The following is a 14,981-nucleotide window of genomic DNA, read 5'->3' as shown; positions in this document are numbered from 1 at the left end:
CCCAGACATTAGACAGTGTGAGTTTAAAGTTAATTGGTACTTTTAAGTTTTTGACAACTTTTCTTAAAATCATTTTTTATCTAAGCACAGCTTAGCTTATTATTATTATAATACATGTGATTTCATACATTTAAATAAAAGAAAGATATAATACTATTTGAAATAGAGTATGATTATGAAGACACAGAGGAAAACAATAGAACAAATAAGATGGTAAGTATCACAAAAAAGTGAAAACTCACAAAAGGTGATTATAAGATATATGTTGTGATAAAGAAAAAAAATGTGAAGACTTAAAAAGGTCTAGAATGAAAGGATAAGGTGTGGATATCTAGGGTGTTCGTTGCACCATTTTACAGGTTGAGAGCGAAAAACAGGAGAAGTGATTTAACACATTAGCTCAAGACATTGATAACACACTCAGTACGCTAGTACTGGAAACAGCTTTGAAGGTGATGTATTCACATAGTGATCTTCTGATCTATGTGTAGTATTGCTATCAAGTGACCCAAATACAGGCCAGTCTGACCCATTGGGATCACTTGGGGTGGCAAACCCTTTGCCAAAACATATATGTGATCAGAGGAGCTGAACACAAGTTACGCGGAGACAGATAATCACAAAAAACCTGGTAGTGAATTCCATATGTACGGGGTGTTCTGATGTGGAAGCTTTAAATCTTTTTGTGTCTTCTCCAATAAGATCATTGAAAAGATTCTCTTGATCACCAGAGAAGGCAATGTCATGATGTCTCTTGCCTGGTGAAGGTGGGGGACTCGAGTCTTGAGAGCAATCCTGTGTAGACCAATGTCTATCAAGTTTGATGGAAGAGGGAGAAATAGGCTTGGTCCAAGAGGGCCAGTCTCTTGTATTAGAAAGATCAGACAGAGGGGAAGTAGTGGGGGACGAGATCCATTGTCTAGATAGTGTTGTCTCTACTTTCTGAGAAGAAAGTGACGTTTCCATTTCAGAGTCACTATCGCTTAATATGTCAGACAGTACAGAATTAGAGATGAATTCCATGACTTCGTCTTCTTGTTCTTTGGGGGCTGAGCAATGGGATAACACCATCGGACTCAAAGGTTTAGGCTTGTGTGAAGAAGGCCTATGGTGGCCAGCGTCGATGTCGAGTAGACTTACTGCCGTGTCTTCTACTTGTGTAGGGGTTTGCATACTAGCTAGTAGCTTAGAAGAAGCTCTAGTTGTCCTTGTACTACAGTTTATGAAAGATAAATGAGCACACTCTTGAGCTCTGTTGATAACGTTAGAAACTAACAGTGCCTTCCTCAAAGGCATTTCTCGCCCTTGGTTCAACTTCGCTAGCGATGATTCAACAATTCTGTTTCGCTTCTAGAAAACTTTCCATCTTTAATAGATAAAGTTAAAACGGTTCGAGAAGAAGAGAGAGAATCAATCAACATCCAATAACAGAAAGATTCAAGAAAACAAATCAAAATGTCAGCAGCTGCAAATTTACTTATATATTCGCGGTTAGCGCTTACGTGGCAAATAATTAATATTAACGATATTCATGGCCTGTGGCCGCCAAAGCGCGACATCTCCTTTTAAGGTAGGCATCGATTAGATTGTCGGGTTAATACAGTACACATCCGTTGTAAGGGGCTTGTCAAATCATGTCATGAATATGGCTTCCATTACATCATAACTAAGTCATCCAGAGCTGACTGGACAATTTAATGACAATACATAATAGTGTAACAAGCAAGCACATGGTCACAAAACTACTATATAAAAACATCACTATAACATATATAGCAATAGTTCAGATTAAATACGTAATAAAGAGAGTAAAATCCTAACACATTAATATATGATTATCTAAAATTAGAGTTAGCTTTATCAGAGTACGACACAAGTTTTTTACTCATTCTCAAATATGCATAAAAGTGGGCAACTTCTTCACTTGACCCAAAAACTGAGTTGGATTTATAATATGTGTTGATCCTAAAGAGAAAAAACATTACCAATGAGATATAAGATATGTCAGTACAGCCAAGTATTTCCTTACAAGGTCATTGATAATTCATGTATAGAAAACATGTACATATTAAAGGTAAATTATTAAAGTATTACTTTCATTAATCTTAATAATATTATATAATAATTCTATTTTATTTACCAATCACAAAATCAAAATTCTTGAATTGTTCTGCAACCTGTTAGGTGACAAGAAAAAAATTAAATTCACAGTATAGATTAGTTTTGTAACATTGTTCACAACAAGTGTTATGTTGACACAAAATCACATATAATATCAGTATCTCTGCACTCAATTATTAGTAATTTATGACACTTCGTTACTTGTTAATTGCCTACAATTGCTAACATATTAGTACCATAATTATAATAACATAATTATGCTAATAAAAATGGGATAGTTTTTGAGTAAATAAATGGACAGATAGATGGGCAGATGATGAATGGATAGATTAATGGACAGATAGATAGCTTGATGAATGGATAGATTAATGGACAGATAGATGGGCAGATGATGAATGGATAGATTAATGGACAGATAGATGGGCAGATGATGAATGGATAGATTAATGGACAGATAGATAGCTTGATGAATGGATAGATTAATGGACAGATAGATGGGCAGATGATGAATGGATAGATAATGGACAGATAGATAGCTGATGAATGGATAGATTAATGGACAGATAGATGGGCAGATGATGAATGGATAGATTAATGGACAGATAGATGGGCAGATGATGAATGGATAGATTAATGGACAGATAGATGGGCAGATGATGGATGAATGGATAGATTAATGGACAGATAGATAGCTTGATGAATGGAAATTAGAAAGGAAAACAGATATTTATAAAAGAACAAACAATATACATCTGGTGAAAGGAAGGTTGTTTCCATGACATTAGTAACGCTAATTGACACAACACAATCTCTCATACCAAGTGAACACAAGGTTACATTAGAGTACTATTTGTAATGCTCCATTCATAAAGAATGACCTACTAACTATACTACCTTGTTCACACTTACCTGGTATATGGTCCTCATCTCAGAGTACGTTATGCCCCCAATCACAAATATGAAAATGTTGGACCATCTTTTTTTGCTGCAGTAGAAGCCACAGATGCTGATGCTCCAGGAAGTTTAGACTAAATGAAAATTAATAAAGTTGAATTATATTGACTAATAAATAAACAAACCTCTTTCTGATCTCCCTTAGGTATCCAGTCATAGCGTTTTCTGACACTATAACAATATAATCACTTACTATACATTCATCGTTAAAACCATACATCCATTCATCCAAAACATATCCATTGAAAAAACCATACATCCATAAAGCCTAAGTATATGTCCATAGAATCAAACCATACATCCATAAAGCCAAGTATATGTCCATAGAATCAAACCATACATCCATAAAGCCTAAGTATATGTCCATAGAATCAAACATACATCCATAAAGCCTAAGTATACGTCCAAAGAATCAAACCATACATCCATAAAGCCTAAGTATACGTCCAAAGAATCAAACCATACATCCATAAAGCCTAACTATATGTCCATAGAATCAAACCATACATCCATTAATCATCTAACTATCTTACCTAGAAGCACCAGCTATAAAAGTGAGGGGAATAAAAATAGAGCAATTACTATGTCTTTCTTACTGAGCCACTCATTGTTGTAGTTACTGTGCTAGCTGCCCTTGGTTTTCCTTTCATATAAGGACAATATGATTCATCCAACCTCCCTCAGCTGCATACTACATATAGGACAGAACAATGTGTTATTAAGGAGAGCTGTGCATCATACCTCGGCAACATCCCTCATAACAGGATTCCAACGAGAGTCAACGTAAGTTTCCTCTTCTCTCTCCTTTCGTGTTAAAGTTTTCCCGGTTTTGACACTCTCCTAAATGTATGTATAGATTAAGGATGATGAATGAATGGATGGTTCAATAGATATGGAGGGACAGACAGATAGACTTATGGATGAATAAATAGATGATTGGATGGATAAATAGAAATTACCCCTGTCACAATGGGTACTCCAAGATGCATCAAATTCAGAATTGTTGTCCTGCAAAAGAAATACAAGATGGTATGTTCTGTTGAACATAAAGTTCATTGTCATATGACATACTAAAACCAACAATGTATGTCATTATCACTACAACTACAACAACGATAAACTTCCCTAAAGAAACTATGTGTCATAACAAGAATCACTCCAAACTGTTTTTAATAGTTGATTTAAGCATTCCGAGAGACAAGCCGAGTCTACTTTCCACGTAATACATTAATTTCATTATTATTGGAACAATGTGTCCTTTCCTTTTAAGGTCATTTCATAAAACATTGCAGACATTTCTTAACTAACTAACTATACATTATATATCTGTGTTTCTCAGTATACCTTTCACCAGTAGGAATTTCTGAGTGTTGTACCATCTTAGTGAAATCATCCAAAACAACGCCTATATATGGAGAATGATTTATAAATATTATCATTAAATAATCATAAATGTTTCACAAGACTGTGTGAGCTTCTAGACTGTTGGCTGCCATCCATTCATTGATCACTATGTGATATTAATTGAGGACTAACCATTCTTTTGAAGTATGTAAAGAATTAACAAACGTATCTTGTCATAGACACTATATTATAACAATATAATAAAGTGTTAAGAAGACACAGATTACATTGTACATTACAAACATGTGCTACATATAGACCATGTGTATGCAGATCGGCTGATCTCAAAGGTGACATAATCAGGGGTAGGTATATGATGTAATACTTTATGTGTACACCTGGCTTCCATTATTGTCTAAATACAGGAAGTTACATTAATAAGTATAACATGTATTTTTGTACATGTACATGTAATTTATATGTTCTTCAAAGAATTCTACACAAATTGTGGTTGTTTCTTAAATCAACTGATGAGTGTTATGTAAACTGAGATGGGTGAGTCATTACTATACAGAATGACTTTATCATGGGAGAACATTATTAGAGAAACCACAACATTACTCCTACACATACCATTCACCCACTCTAGTGAACATATTACTACTTACACCTTATAGTGGAATGATATAGGGTTCAGTTGGGTAGGATGTAGACTATACTGTCAAAATTACAGTGTAATATTGTATAAACTAATATTTCTATGAGATAATAGCAAGTACTGTCTGTACTCACACTCCCTCTCTGTCTGTCTGTCTGTCTGTCTGTCTGTCTCTCTCTCTCTCTCTCTCTCTCTCTCTCTCTCTCTCTCTCTCACCCAACACTTCGATCAAATAGAGATGACATTATTATTTTCAGAGGTTCATCCACAGGTGCTCCATCTTTATCTACTCCAGTAGCTAGATCTTGTTCCACTTTACAAAGATTGTTCACTCCTTTTTTATAATGTTCCATACATGCATCAACCAAACTGAGATGAAGAGAATACTATATGGATATATAAATGAAATGAATGGATATATAAATGAAATGAATGGATGTATAAATGAAATGAATGGATATATAAATGAAATGAATGGATACATAAATGAAATGAATGGATGTATAAATGAAATGAATGGATACATAAATGAAATGAATGGATATATAAATGAAATGAATGGATACATAAATGAAATGAATGGATGTATAAATGAAATGAATGGATATATAAATGAAATGAATGGATATATAAATGAAATGAATGGATATATATATAGGATTAATGAATGGATTTAGTGGGTGATGATGACAGACATCAAGATAAACTGGTTTAATAAACACGATTAAAAGGACAATGATAAACTGGTTTAATAAACAGGATTAAAAGGACAATGCACACATACTTGAGACAATTCTTTCTGATATTGAGGAGCACGTCGAATATGTCGTGCCAAATCTTTAACAGAAAGCTACAAAGAAAATAATAAAATGAAAAAAAAAGGAAAACAAAACAAACAATTTCTTACTTCAGAACCTGCAGTACCAAGCTTCTTTTTCTTAGCAAAATCTTGAACAGCAGAAGATACTTTTCTATACAACAAGAAGACTAAAATAAATGTTGTTTGTATACAGTAGTACCTTGAGGCATCAGCGATATGTAAATGACGCATTTCTTTCCAAAGTTCATCATTTTCTGTTTTAAATTAAACATAAAAGTATTGATGTTATTAAGAGCAGCTATCCTAGGTCACTGTGGTAAGTACTGATGTTATTAATAGCAGCTATCCTAGGTCACTGTGGTAAGTATTGATGTTATTAATAGCAGCTATCCTAGATCACTGTGGTAAGTATTGATGTTATTAATAGCAGCTATCCTAGGTCACTGTGGTAAGTATATGGTCCTGTGGTAAGTAATGATGTTATTAATAGCAGTTATCCTAGATCACTGTGGTAAGTATGATGTTTTAATAGTCTAGATCACTGTGCTAAGTACTAATGGTAGCAGCTATCCTAGGTCACTGTGATAAGTATGATAGCAGCTACTTGGTCACTGTGAGCTTATTAATAGTAGTTATCATAGATCACTGTGGTAAGTACTGATGTTTACTAGTCTAGAGCTTACTAATAGTAGCTATCCTAGGTCACTGTGGTAAGTACTGATGTTTACTAGTCTAGATCTTACTAATGGTAGCTATCATAGGTCACTGTGGTAAGTACTGATGTTTACTAGTCTAGATCTTACTAATAGTAGCTATCCTAGGTCACTGTGGTAAGTACTGATGTTTACTAGTCTAGATCTTACTAATGGTAGCTATCCTAGGTCACTGTGGTAAGTACTGATGTTTACTAGTCTAGAGCTTACTAATAGTAGCTATCCTAGGTCACTGTGGTGTACTGATGTTTACTAGTCTAGATCTTACTAATAGTAGCTATCCTAGGTCATTGTGGTAAGTACTGATGTTTACTAGTCTAGATCTTACTAATAGTAGCTATCCTAGGTCACTGTGGTAAGTACTGATGTTTACTAGTCTAGATCTTACTAATAGTAGTATTACTAAGTCATTAATCTACTATGCACCATCCAAAATGACTTGTTTCTGTCTAATTTGTCCATCTCCTCCAGTACTCTTGAATCTAGAGTAAATAAACAAGAAAATTAATATTAAATGTACACAGACAGACACAAGGTAATAGTAGTTCACAACTTACTGGTAAAATATCATTATCAGGCTTCAACAAGTCATAGACCATACACTATATAATAAGACATTATAATATGAGCTATAGTAAGTTATAGTAAGTGTAATGTAGAGTGTATGTGTGTTAACAAAACATAATGTTCTTTAGTGATTGTCACTTTGTACCAAAGATTCTTTAATAACTATGTTAATTATTTAACCAAAGTTAATAACTAAATGGGTGTGGTTTAAAATTAATGAAATAATTATGCGAGTGTGGTCAAATAACTATTATCCTGCTTACTTGGAATGTTAGTTCATGAAGTACAGGAGAGACAACATCAAAACCCTCTGTGTGTGCGTGCACGAAAGAGAGAGATGATCAGAATAACCTAACTCAGTATAATGTACCTGTCTAATATAATGAATTCTGAAGTTTGCTTGGGTCCCTAAAGATATCTCTTGTAAAACAAGTACATCAAAATATATGTTGTTTAGTTACCTTTCCAAGGTCAGGATTACTTCCTTTAAAAACATCTAATCGATCTTGTATTTTATGAGCTAACTCAGAAACATCGACCTTGTCCATCCCTAGGTAAAAAAACGACAAGTATTACTATAATATTAATGAAGGAAATACAGATATATTTGAGATCAAAAAGACTGACTTCCAGGCTCGTAAAGCTGGATATTCTCCTAGCATAGCACACACAGTAGCCAATTGATCTGCAAAGATATTGAGTAATTCCTCTTTCCTCAAATTCACTTGGCAATAGTAATCTTCAAATGCATCAGGAAAATCAAGAGTGAAGACACGAGACTCGTAGGGTAGGAAAGCAAGGTTAACTTCTTGTAATGTCTTAATTCCTGAAGGATGAATGGATAGATAGATGGATGGATGGATGGATGGATGAATGGATGGATGGATGAATGAATGGATGGATAGATGAATGGATGGATGGATGGATGAATAGATGAACAAGACTTACTGCTTGAAACTGCATTCTTTCCAAGCTGTTCAAACAAGCTTTGAACACATCCTATATTAAGGAAATATATTCTAATAATTACTATTATAACTTACTCTGCAGGAAAAAATACATGTACAAATTTATACATGTTCTTAGGTTCACTAGGACGATTAAAGTCCGCAATCAATTTTGTGATAGTCTAAAGAATAAAGAACACACAAGAACTGATTTTAAATCTATAAAATAAACACTAATTTATAAACCATATACAATGAACTAGCTAATACAAACATTTCATGGTCAGGTCAAAACTAGTTTTCATGTATCCATTGATCATCCAACCATCCATTCATCCATCCACTTACTTGTTCAGTGGGTAACATAATATAAATAGCTTCTAAATGAGTTAACGGTTCACGTTCTTTCTCAAGAGCTTCCACAACTAATTATAAAAAGAGAAATAAATGGTTACAATCAAGTTTAATAATAACAGGGTTATCCCACGTTTCATAAGTAACTAGCCAAAATGAAAGAAGGAAATAGAGAAAAACAAACAGTTTTGTTATCTTAAATTAGTTTGCTTAAAGATCCTCCCTTGGCTAAGATGAACACTTCACAGCAACAATTAATAACTAGTAATTAACTACTACTAGTTATTAACTAGAGTACTTACGAGTTATTCCTTTATCCATTATATCACTCATACGACAACAAGAGGAAATGATCCGTGTACTCATATGATCCAACACAAGAACCTAATAATAATATAATAGTATGCACTGATTACTTGTTGCCATGACAATAAATAAAGAATATTAATTTTTAAATATCTAGAGAAGCCATCACTTCATTGATTGCACATAATTAACACATTGGTACAACAGGTGAGTAGTGAATATTAAACTACATGAACATAATTTAATTTAAAACAACATAATAGGAGCAGTACAATAATGTACATGTACATGTAGTATGTCTATACTACATGTGAGGGTATACATTAATATGACACATCTACAACAGCGAGTTAGCTCAACTGGACACTTCCCATTATGACATTAAATATTATCACAAGAACAACAATTGTAGTTGATTAATTACAACTTTAAATAATTAATATAATTGTTTTATAAGTCATTTTATTATTTCTTTTCACGTAATATATTAGTGACAGCTGTTAAAATCAATATGGTTTCAAGAAACACCTTTAAAATTATATTTTTAGTTCTAGCAGTAGTGGACAAGGGCAAGCAGAAATCTTACACACTCTTGCTGTAAAAATCTGAAATCTTAGTTGTAAAATACATGTAAGTTATGTCTACATATTGATCAGTAAATGACAGCTAATGAATATGTCATTCTACCTTGTCCTATACCCATTAATGGTCTACCATTTCCTTAAAGCATTTGTCAATCAATCTCCATTTGTGTGTGTGTGTGTGTGTATATATATATATATATATATCCATTTCAGATTCATGTATCCATTTTTGTAAGAGATTTATCAAATAATACCTTCCATTCTCTTTACTTTGGAGAGGGCCCAATATATCATTCAAAATACCTGTAAATAGAACAGATAATGGAGTATACAGCTATATCACATTGGTAGCCATTAATAAAAAGGAGGGAAAAAAGAACTTACGACTAGATACGAGGTCTCTTAATGCCATATTAACTGCTCTAGCCTTGCAAATTAGGGCAGCAAACCCGACTGCCTTCCCCTACAGATTTTAATTACGTGACGTCACTAAATTAAAGGCGTGGTTGGCGGGAGAGGTTTGGAACTAAAACATTCTGAGTTTTCACCTAGGAAAAGATAAATCATGTTCAAGTTACAACAGAAGAGAAAGGAAGAAGCTGAAAGGAAGCAGCAAGAGGCAGATAAACCACCAGGCTACAATAAACAGATGTCTGTGAGAAGCAGATTTCTAACTCAAGAACTCTCAGAGAGTTACATCCAATTCTACCCAAATCCTGTACATTAGAATTTAAAGACGTTGATGATTTACGTACATTCACTCTCATCATCCAACCTGACGAAGGTTACTGGAAGGTGGTCGTTTTGTCTTTGAAGTATCAGTCCCATTAGAATACAACATTAAACCACCCATAGTTACTTGTAAGACAAGACTATGGCACCCGAATATAACTGAGGAAGGAAAAATATGTCTTAGTATTCTACGAGAGCATACAATGGATGGGACGGGATGGTTGCCTACCCGTTCATTAAAGGATGTAGTTTGGGGACTGGATTCTCTATTTACGGATTTGTTAAACTTTGATGATCCTTTAAATACAGATGCCGCTGAACAATATACTCGCGATAAGTATTCATTTGAGAGAAAAAGTCCACGAATATGTACGTAAATATGCTTCATGAAATTAGTCACTGTTCCTTAGCAACTATTAAATGTGTTTTCATAATTTTATTTGACACTATTCCTTTTTATTTCCACCCAAACCCCACCCCCACACCCCCCACCATTGTAACTGGTGTATAATGTGTTGTTGTTTCATAATAAGTCTTTCAATTTATGTAGAAGTAATCAAAAATTGAATGGGTAATCATTCATAAATACATTGATTTTAGTATACAATATTCAAAGATGTTTAAATGTAGTAGAAACACGTGCTGTCATTTGTACGGCTGTTTCTGAGACCTAGGTCTGGCTGTGTTAGCTGTACGACTCCTTGAAGCTGCTTGTAGTTGTAGTTGATAGGCTAAAGGGTGGATTTTGAACCCGTACAACCTGTATAAAAAACCAAATACCAGTAAATGAGATAGCTAATATAAACTAATAAGTGAAGACCTATAGTGTAATACTAACTGTTAGTGACTTAGAATGTTAAATACTCTGACCACACTAATCTAAAAATATGATATAATAATGAGGACATGTAGTGATATGAGGATGTAGTGTGTTTGGAATAGCTGCTGTTCATACTCTGCATATCATTGGTGACTTTATAGTAGACTACGACATGCCATTGTGATCTAGTTCTCATTACTTACCGGGGTACAAATTGATTAGTTGGTTTTGGTGGACGAAGTTCTTGATGTACCATAAATAGCATATGTGGAAACCCAGTACCAAAAATATACTCATCAATATGATGATGACGTGATGACTTAGGTGTATAAACATCGCAACACTTAGGACAATATAGTTTGACCATGGATTCTCCAGGTTACATCGGACAGACCTAGATTGTTGTAGTCAAGAGTTAAAGAGATATCTCCTTACCTATTGGCAGGACAGGCTGATTTTCACAGAACACACGTGAACAATGACCAAAATCTCCTTGTTGATATTTTTCAATCTGTTATGAAAAGAATGTGTTAATGAAAAGAATTTGACAACTATATTAATAAATTATTCTGTTCCTGTGCCACTACCCGACACCTTGCCCTAGAACCAACACCTCACTACTACTATTCCTGCACAGTCTCATTCCAATACCAATTATATTCTATTCCTCATTCCCAACACAGGGAAATTTTTAAAAATACACGATACAAAAATTGTGGAAATTTGTCCCAATTTGACATACCATTTGAGCTAATCCTCGATTTGTTATATATATAACGAGCATGAATAAGTCCATATAACATCTCAGCTGCTTGCTCACAAAGATCACTTTGATTGTCTTCAAGTTCATCATCTGTAAGGACAGATTGACAACCGTATACCAACTTTGAACTCCTGTACCTGGTTCTAAGTCAAGGATTGTGTCTAAAGCTTGACGATAATGTGGGACTTGTTCATTAAGACCAGTTAAATTAAACTTGTCTTGTATATAGTCTTCGTCTACCTGGAATAAAAGACAGCATTCACTAATAATACGTGTGTTGTGGAGTCATGTGACTGACAAGGAGGCTAAGAGATTTACCTCACAAAAGAACTCGTTTCCTCGTAAAGAGCAGAACCATGAGATCCACGAGACCTCTTCTGAGCTACTCATGTCTTCTAAATCCTTCTCCAGCTTAGAAAAAATAAACCGTTTCTACCCTCACTCAGCAATCTCCTCGGCCACAGATGACCAAAGGGGCGTGACTAATAATTTAGTAACCACGCCTCACACTAAAATGGCAGAAAAACCTGAAGATTTGAATTTACCTGCAAGTGTAGTTGCTAGAATAATTAAGGAAGCTGTAAGGGCATTGATAAAATCATTCCAATATGCAATTTAGCTGATGGGTTCAAGATAATACGTATTCTTACTCTCTTTATTATTTTCTATTTTTAGCTTCCAGAAGGTGTGAACGTATCAAAAGAAGCAAAAAGTGCTATAGGAAGAGCAGCGAGTATTTTCATATTATATGCTACCACCTGGTAATCAAAATATTTAAATAATGTATAGTATTATGAGTATAATGTGCAGATAAATGATAATACTCTTTTTAATTATTTAATTAAGTACCAGCATATTTTCACACTTAGTTAATTTATTAAGTTTAAGCTTAGTACTTTATACTAAGTATATGCACACAAGTTGTAAACAAATTGCTACTGTGTTACTATAAAAATATATCTTGAATTTTGCCCATACAGTGCAAATACTTATGCTATTAAAGGCAAAACGTAAGACAATTACTCCAAATGACTTGTTTCAAGCTATTGAAGATATGGAATTACAAGAGTTCCTCCCTGAAATGAAAGAATGCTTAGACGGTACTTGTATAATATGTTGATGACATTATATATCTTGATATCATTAGCCTTTAAAAAAGAACAAAAGGAGAAGAAAGAAGCAGCTGCTGATCGGAAGAGAAAGCAAACAGGTGTTGAAAATGTACCAGATAGTAGTAATTCTCAAATGAAGAACCGTCTGGTACAACAGACAGAATGACTACTAAAACAGGAACTATTAATGTTTCTACAGAAGATTGCTACTACCTCGTCACTGCATTCTCAAGAAACAGATGGCAATGAATCCCAAGAAGAAATGGAGACTGATATTTTGCCTCAGTTTAGTGACTCTTTAGCACCACATGGACCCATACGGTTGTCATGAATTGTTTGTAATATTTATGTTTACAAAATACACAGGTTATTGACCTTTTCATTTATGTCATTTATGCTTGTATGATTCTCCTGATTATATTCATAGTCCATTCCTCCCCTCTGAGAATATAAGATACCTTATTTGGTCAAAATTCAAACACTTTTATGAATATAATATTTTCAAGTACTCAATCATGTGTTTGTATTATAAATGCAAACTAACTTGGATATTTCACTATTTTATATTGTCATGTACATCTCTGTTGGTTAGTTTGTCTGTAAGGAACCATTAACTAGAAAAACTTGAAGCGATATACTTACGAACGAGCTATTTATATAATTATTCACAGTGTGTGGATACTGGTTTTGTGGTGGGCGTGGCAAAATACGCGTAAAAGTTACGTACGATACGTGGAGAAACTGCGAGCACTTTACAGCAGTTAACACCTGCAAAAACTTGTCAGAATGTCGATACCACCATGGAAAAAAAAAAAAAAGCTATTTTGGAACGAAAGAGGAATTTAGAAGAAGAAGAGAAGAAGAAACAAGCAGAAAAGGAAGCCTATCTCGCTTCTCTACGCCTTGGAAGCGAGCGATGGTACTGAAAAAGATGGAACAGGAAAAAACCAAATATATTAGTCCAAAACTACAGGTAGAGACGCCTCAAAAGTGATACTCCTGTTGATAAATGGCAACAAGCAGTCATGAAACTTAAACAAGTCAACAAAATGCCTCCTGACCAGCCCGCCCAGTAAACACTGCTAAAGTACTTGACAGTATACCAAAGGAGAAACCCGTACCATCTTGGAAGAAGGCATTACAAGAAAGAAAAGCAGTAGCAGCAGCTAAAAAGAAAATTGAAGAATCTAAACAAGAACAAGTCAATGCTGAGAAAAGTCATGACATAGTTTCACCAGTTAGGAAGGGCCTTGAAGACAGGCACAGCCTTGCACAAGTTATGCAAATATTTGAACATACTTCAAAAGATCCTGACAAAGAGAAACATATTCAAGATGAAAAGGATATTCCCCAGTTAGCACAGCAACAACAACAAACAACATACCTCTGAAGGAACACCAGATGGTCCAGAACCAACACCAAAATTCACTATCAATAGATACAAGTAGTCCCACCATCTTCCCTGCCTCACAAACTCCACCCGATCCTATTCAATCCCCAAAAAACAACCAATTCTCGATCTGTTGCTATCCATTCAGTAAAAATGCCAAGTATTTTCACTCAAACACAAACAGAGTCAAATGTAAAACCATCTACCAAAAAATTAAGTATGCAAAGAATGGAAATTCTTAATGAAGAAGATCCCAAGTTTCTAACCATGCCACAATGGAAGAGAGACCTTATGAGACGAAAACAACTAACCATTCAATCATCCATTCAATCAGAGTCAGTTTCTAAGCCACAAGACATTGCCACTAAACCAGAAGATAAGTCTAGTTCTACAAACACAACCCAAATACCTAAAATAGAAGAACAGAGAGAGACAAAAAATAAGCCAGAAATAGTCAATTCATCAAACAAGAAAGATGAAGATTCACCTAAGCTGGTAAAACGAGAAGGAAAGTCCCTAAAACCGCCAGTATTCCAAGTCAAGAGCAAATGGGCAGATATTACAGAAGATGACCCCGAATTTCAGAATCTTCCACCTTGGAAAAGAGCACTGATTCGACGACGGAAAGAAGATGTGACAAAACGCACTGCACCTCCTCCTGAATCTCCTACAAAAAAAGAAGAGACAGATAGTATTCCTATATCAACACCTTGGTCACCTACACACACACAAGATGACCAAATTCAAAAACAAGAAGACACAACAACAGCAAATAAAAGCATACCTAAGTGGATGT

The 14,981-nt window shown here is 34.5% G+C and overlaps 1 protein-coding gene and 2 pseudogenes across 1 annotated transcript; 2 read left to right on the top strand and 1 right to left on the bottom strand.

Annotated features, from left to right (window-relative positions):
- The first annotated feature begins 9,933 nt into the window (after window positions 1-9,933).
- LOC121391047 lies at window positions 9,934-10,490 on the top strand (annotated as a pseudogene).
- A 255-nt stretch (window positions 10,491-10,745) lies between these two features.
- LOC121391036 lies at window positions 10,746-12,073 on the bottom strand (annotated as a pseudogene).
- Window positions 12,074-12,197: 124 nt separating this feature from the next.
- LOC121391046 (DNA polymerase epsilon subunit 3-like) lies at window positions 12,198-14,185 on the top strand. Its single transcript, XM_041522806.1, is given in 6 exon segments — window positions 12,198-12,263; window positions 12,359-12,444; window positions 12,664-12,688; window positions 12,690-12,783; window positions 12,831-12,893; window positions 13,860-14,185. Coding segments are annotated over 6 exon segments (660 nt in total).
- Window positions 14,186-14,981: the final 796 nt, after the last annotated feature.

The sequence above is a fragment of the Gigantopelta aegis genome, unplaced genomic scaffold, assembly GCF_016097555.1.
Source record: "Gigantopelta aegis isolate Gae_Host unplaced genomic scaffold, Gae_host_genome ctg1250_pilon_pilon, whole genome shotgun sequence".
In the NCBI taxonomy this organism is placed as follows: Eukaryota; Metazoa; Mollusca; class Gastropoda; order Neomphalida; family Peltospiridae; genus Gigantopelta; species Gigantopelta aegis.
The sequence above is the reverse complement of the archived record's forward strand: the minus strand, read 5'-3'. Positions and strand labels throughout refer to the sequence as shown.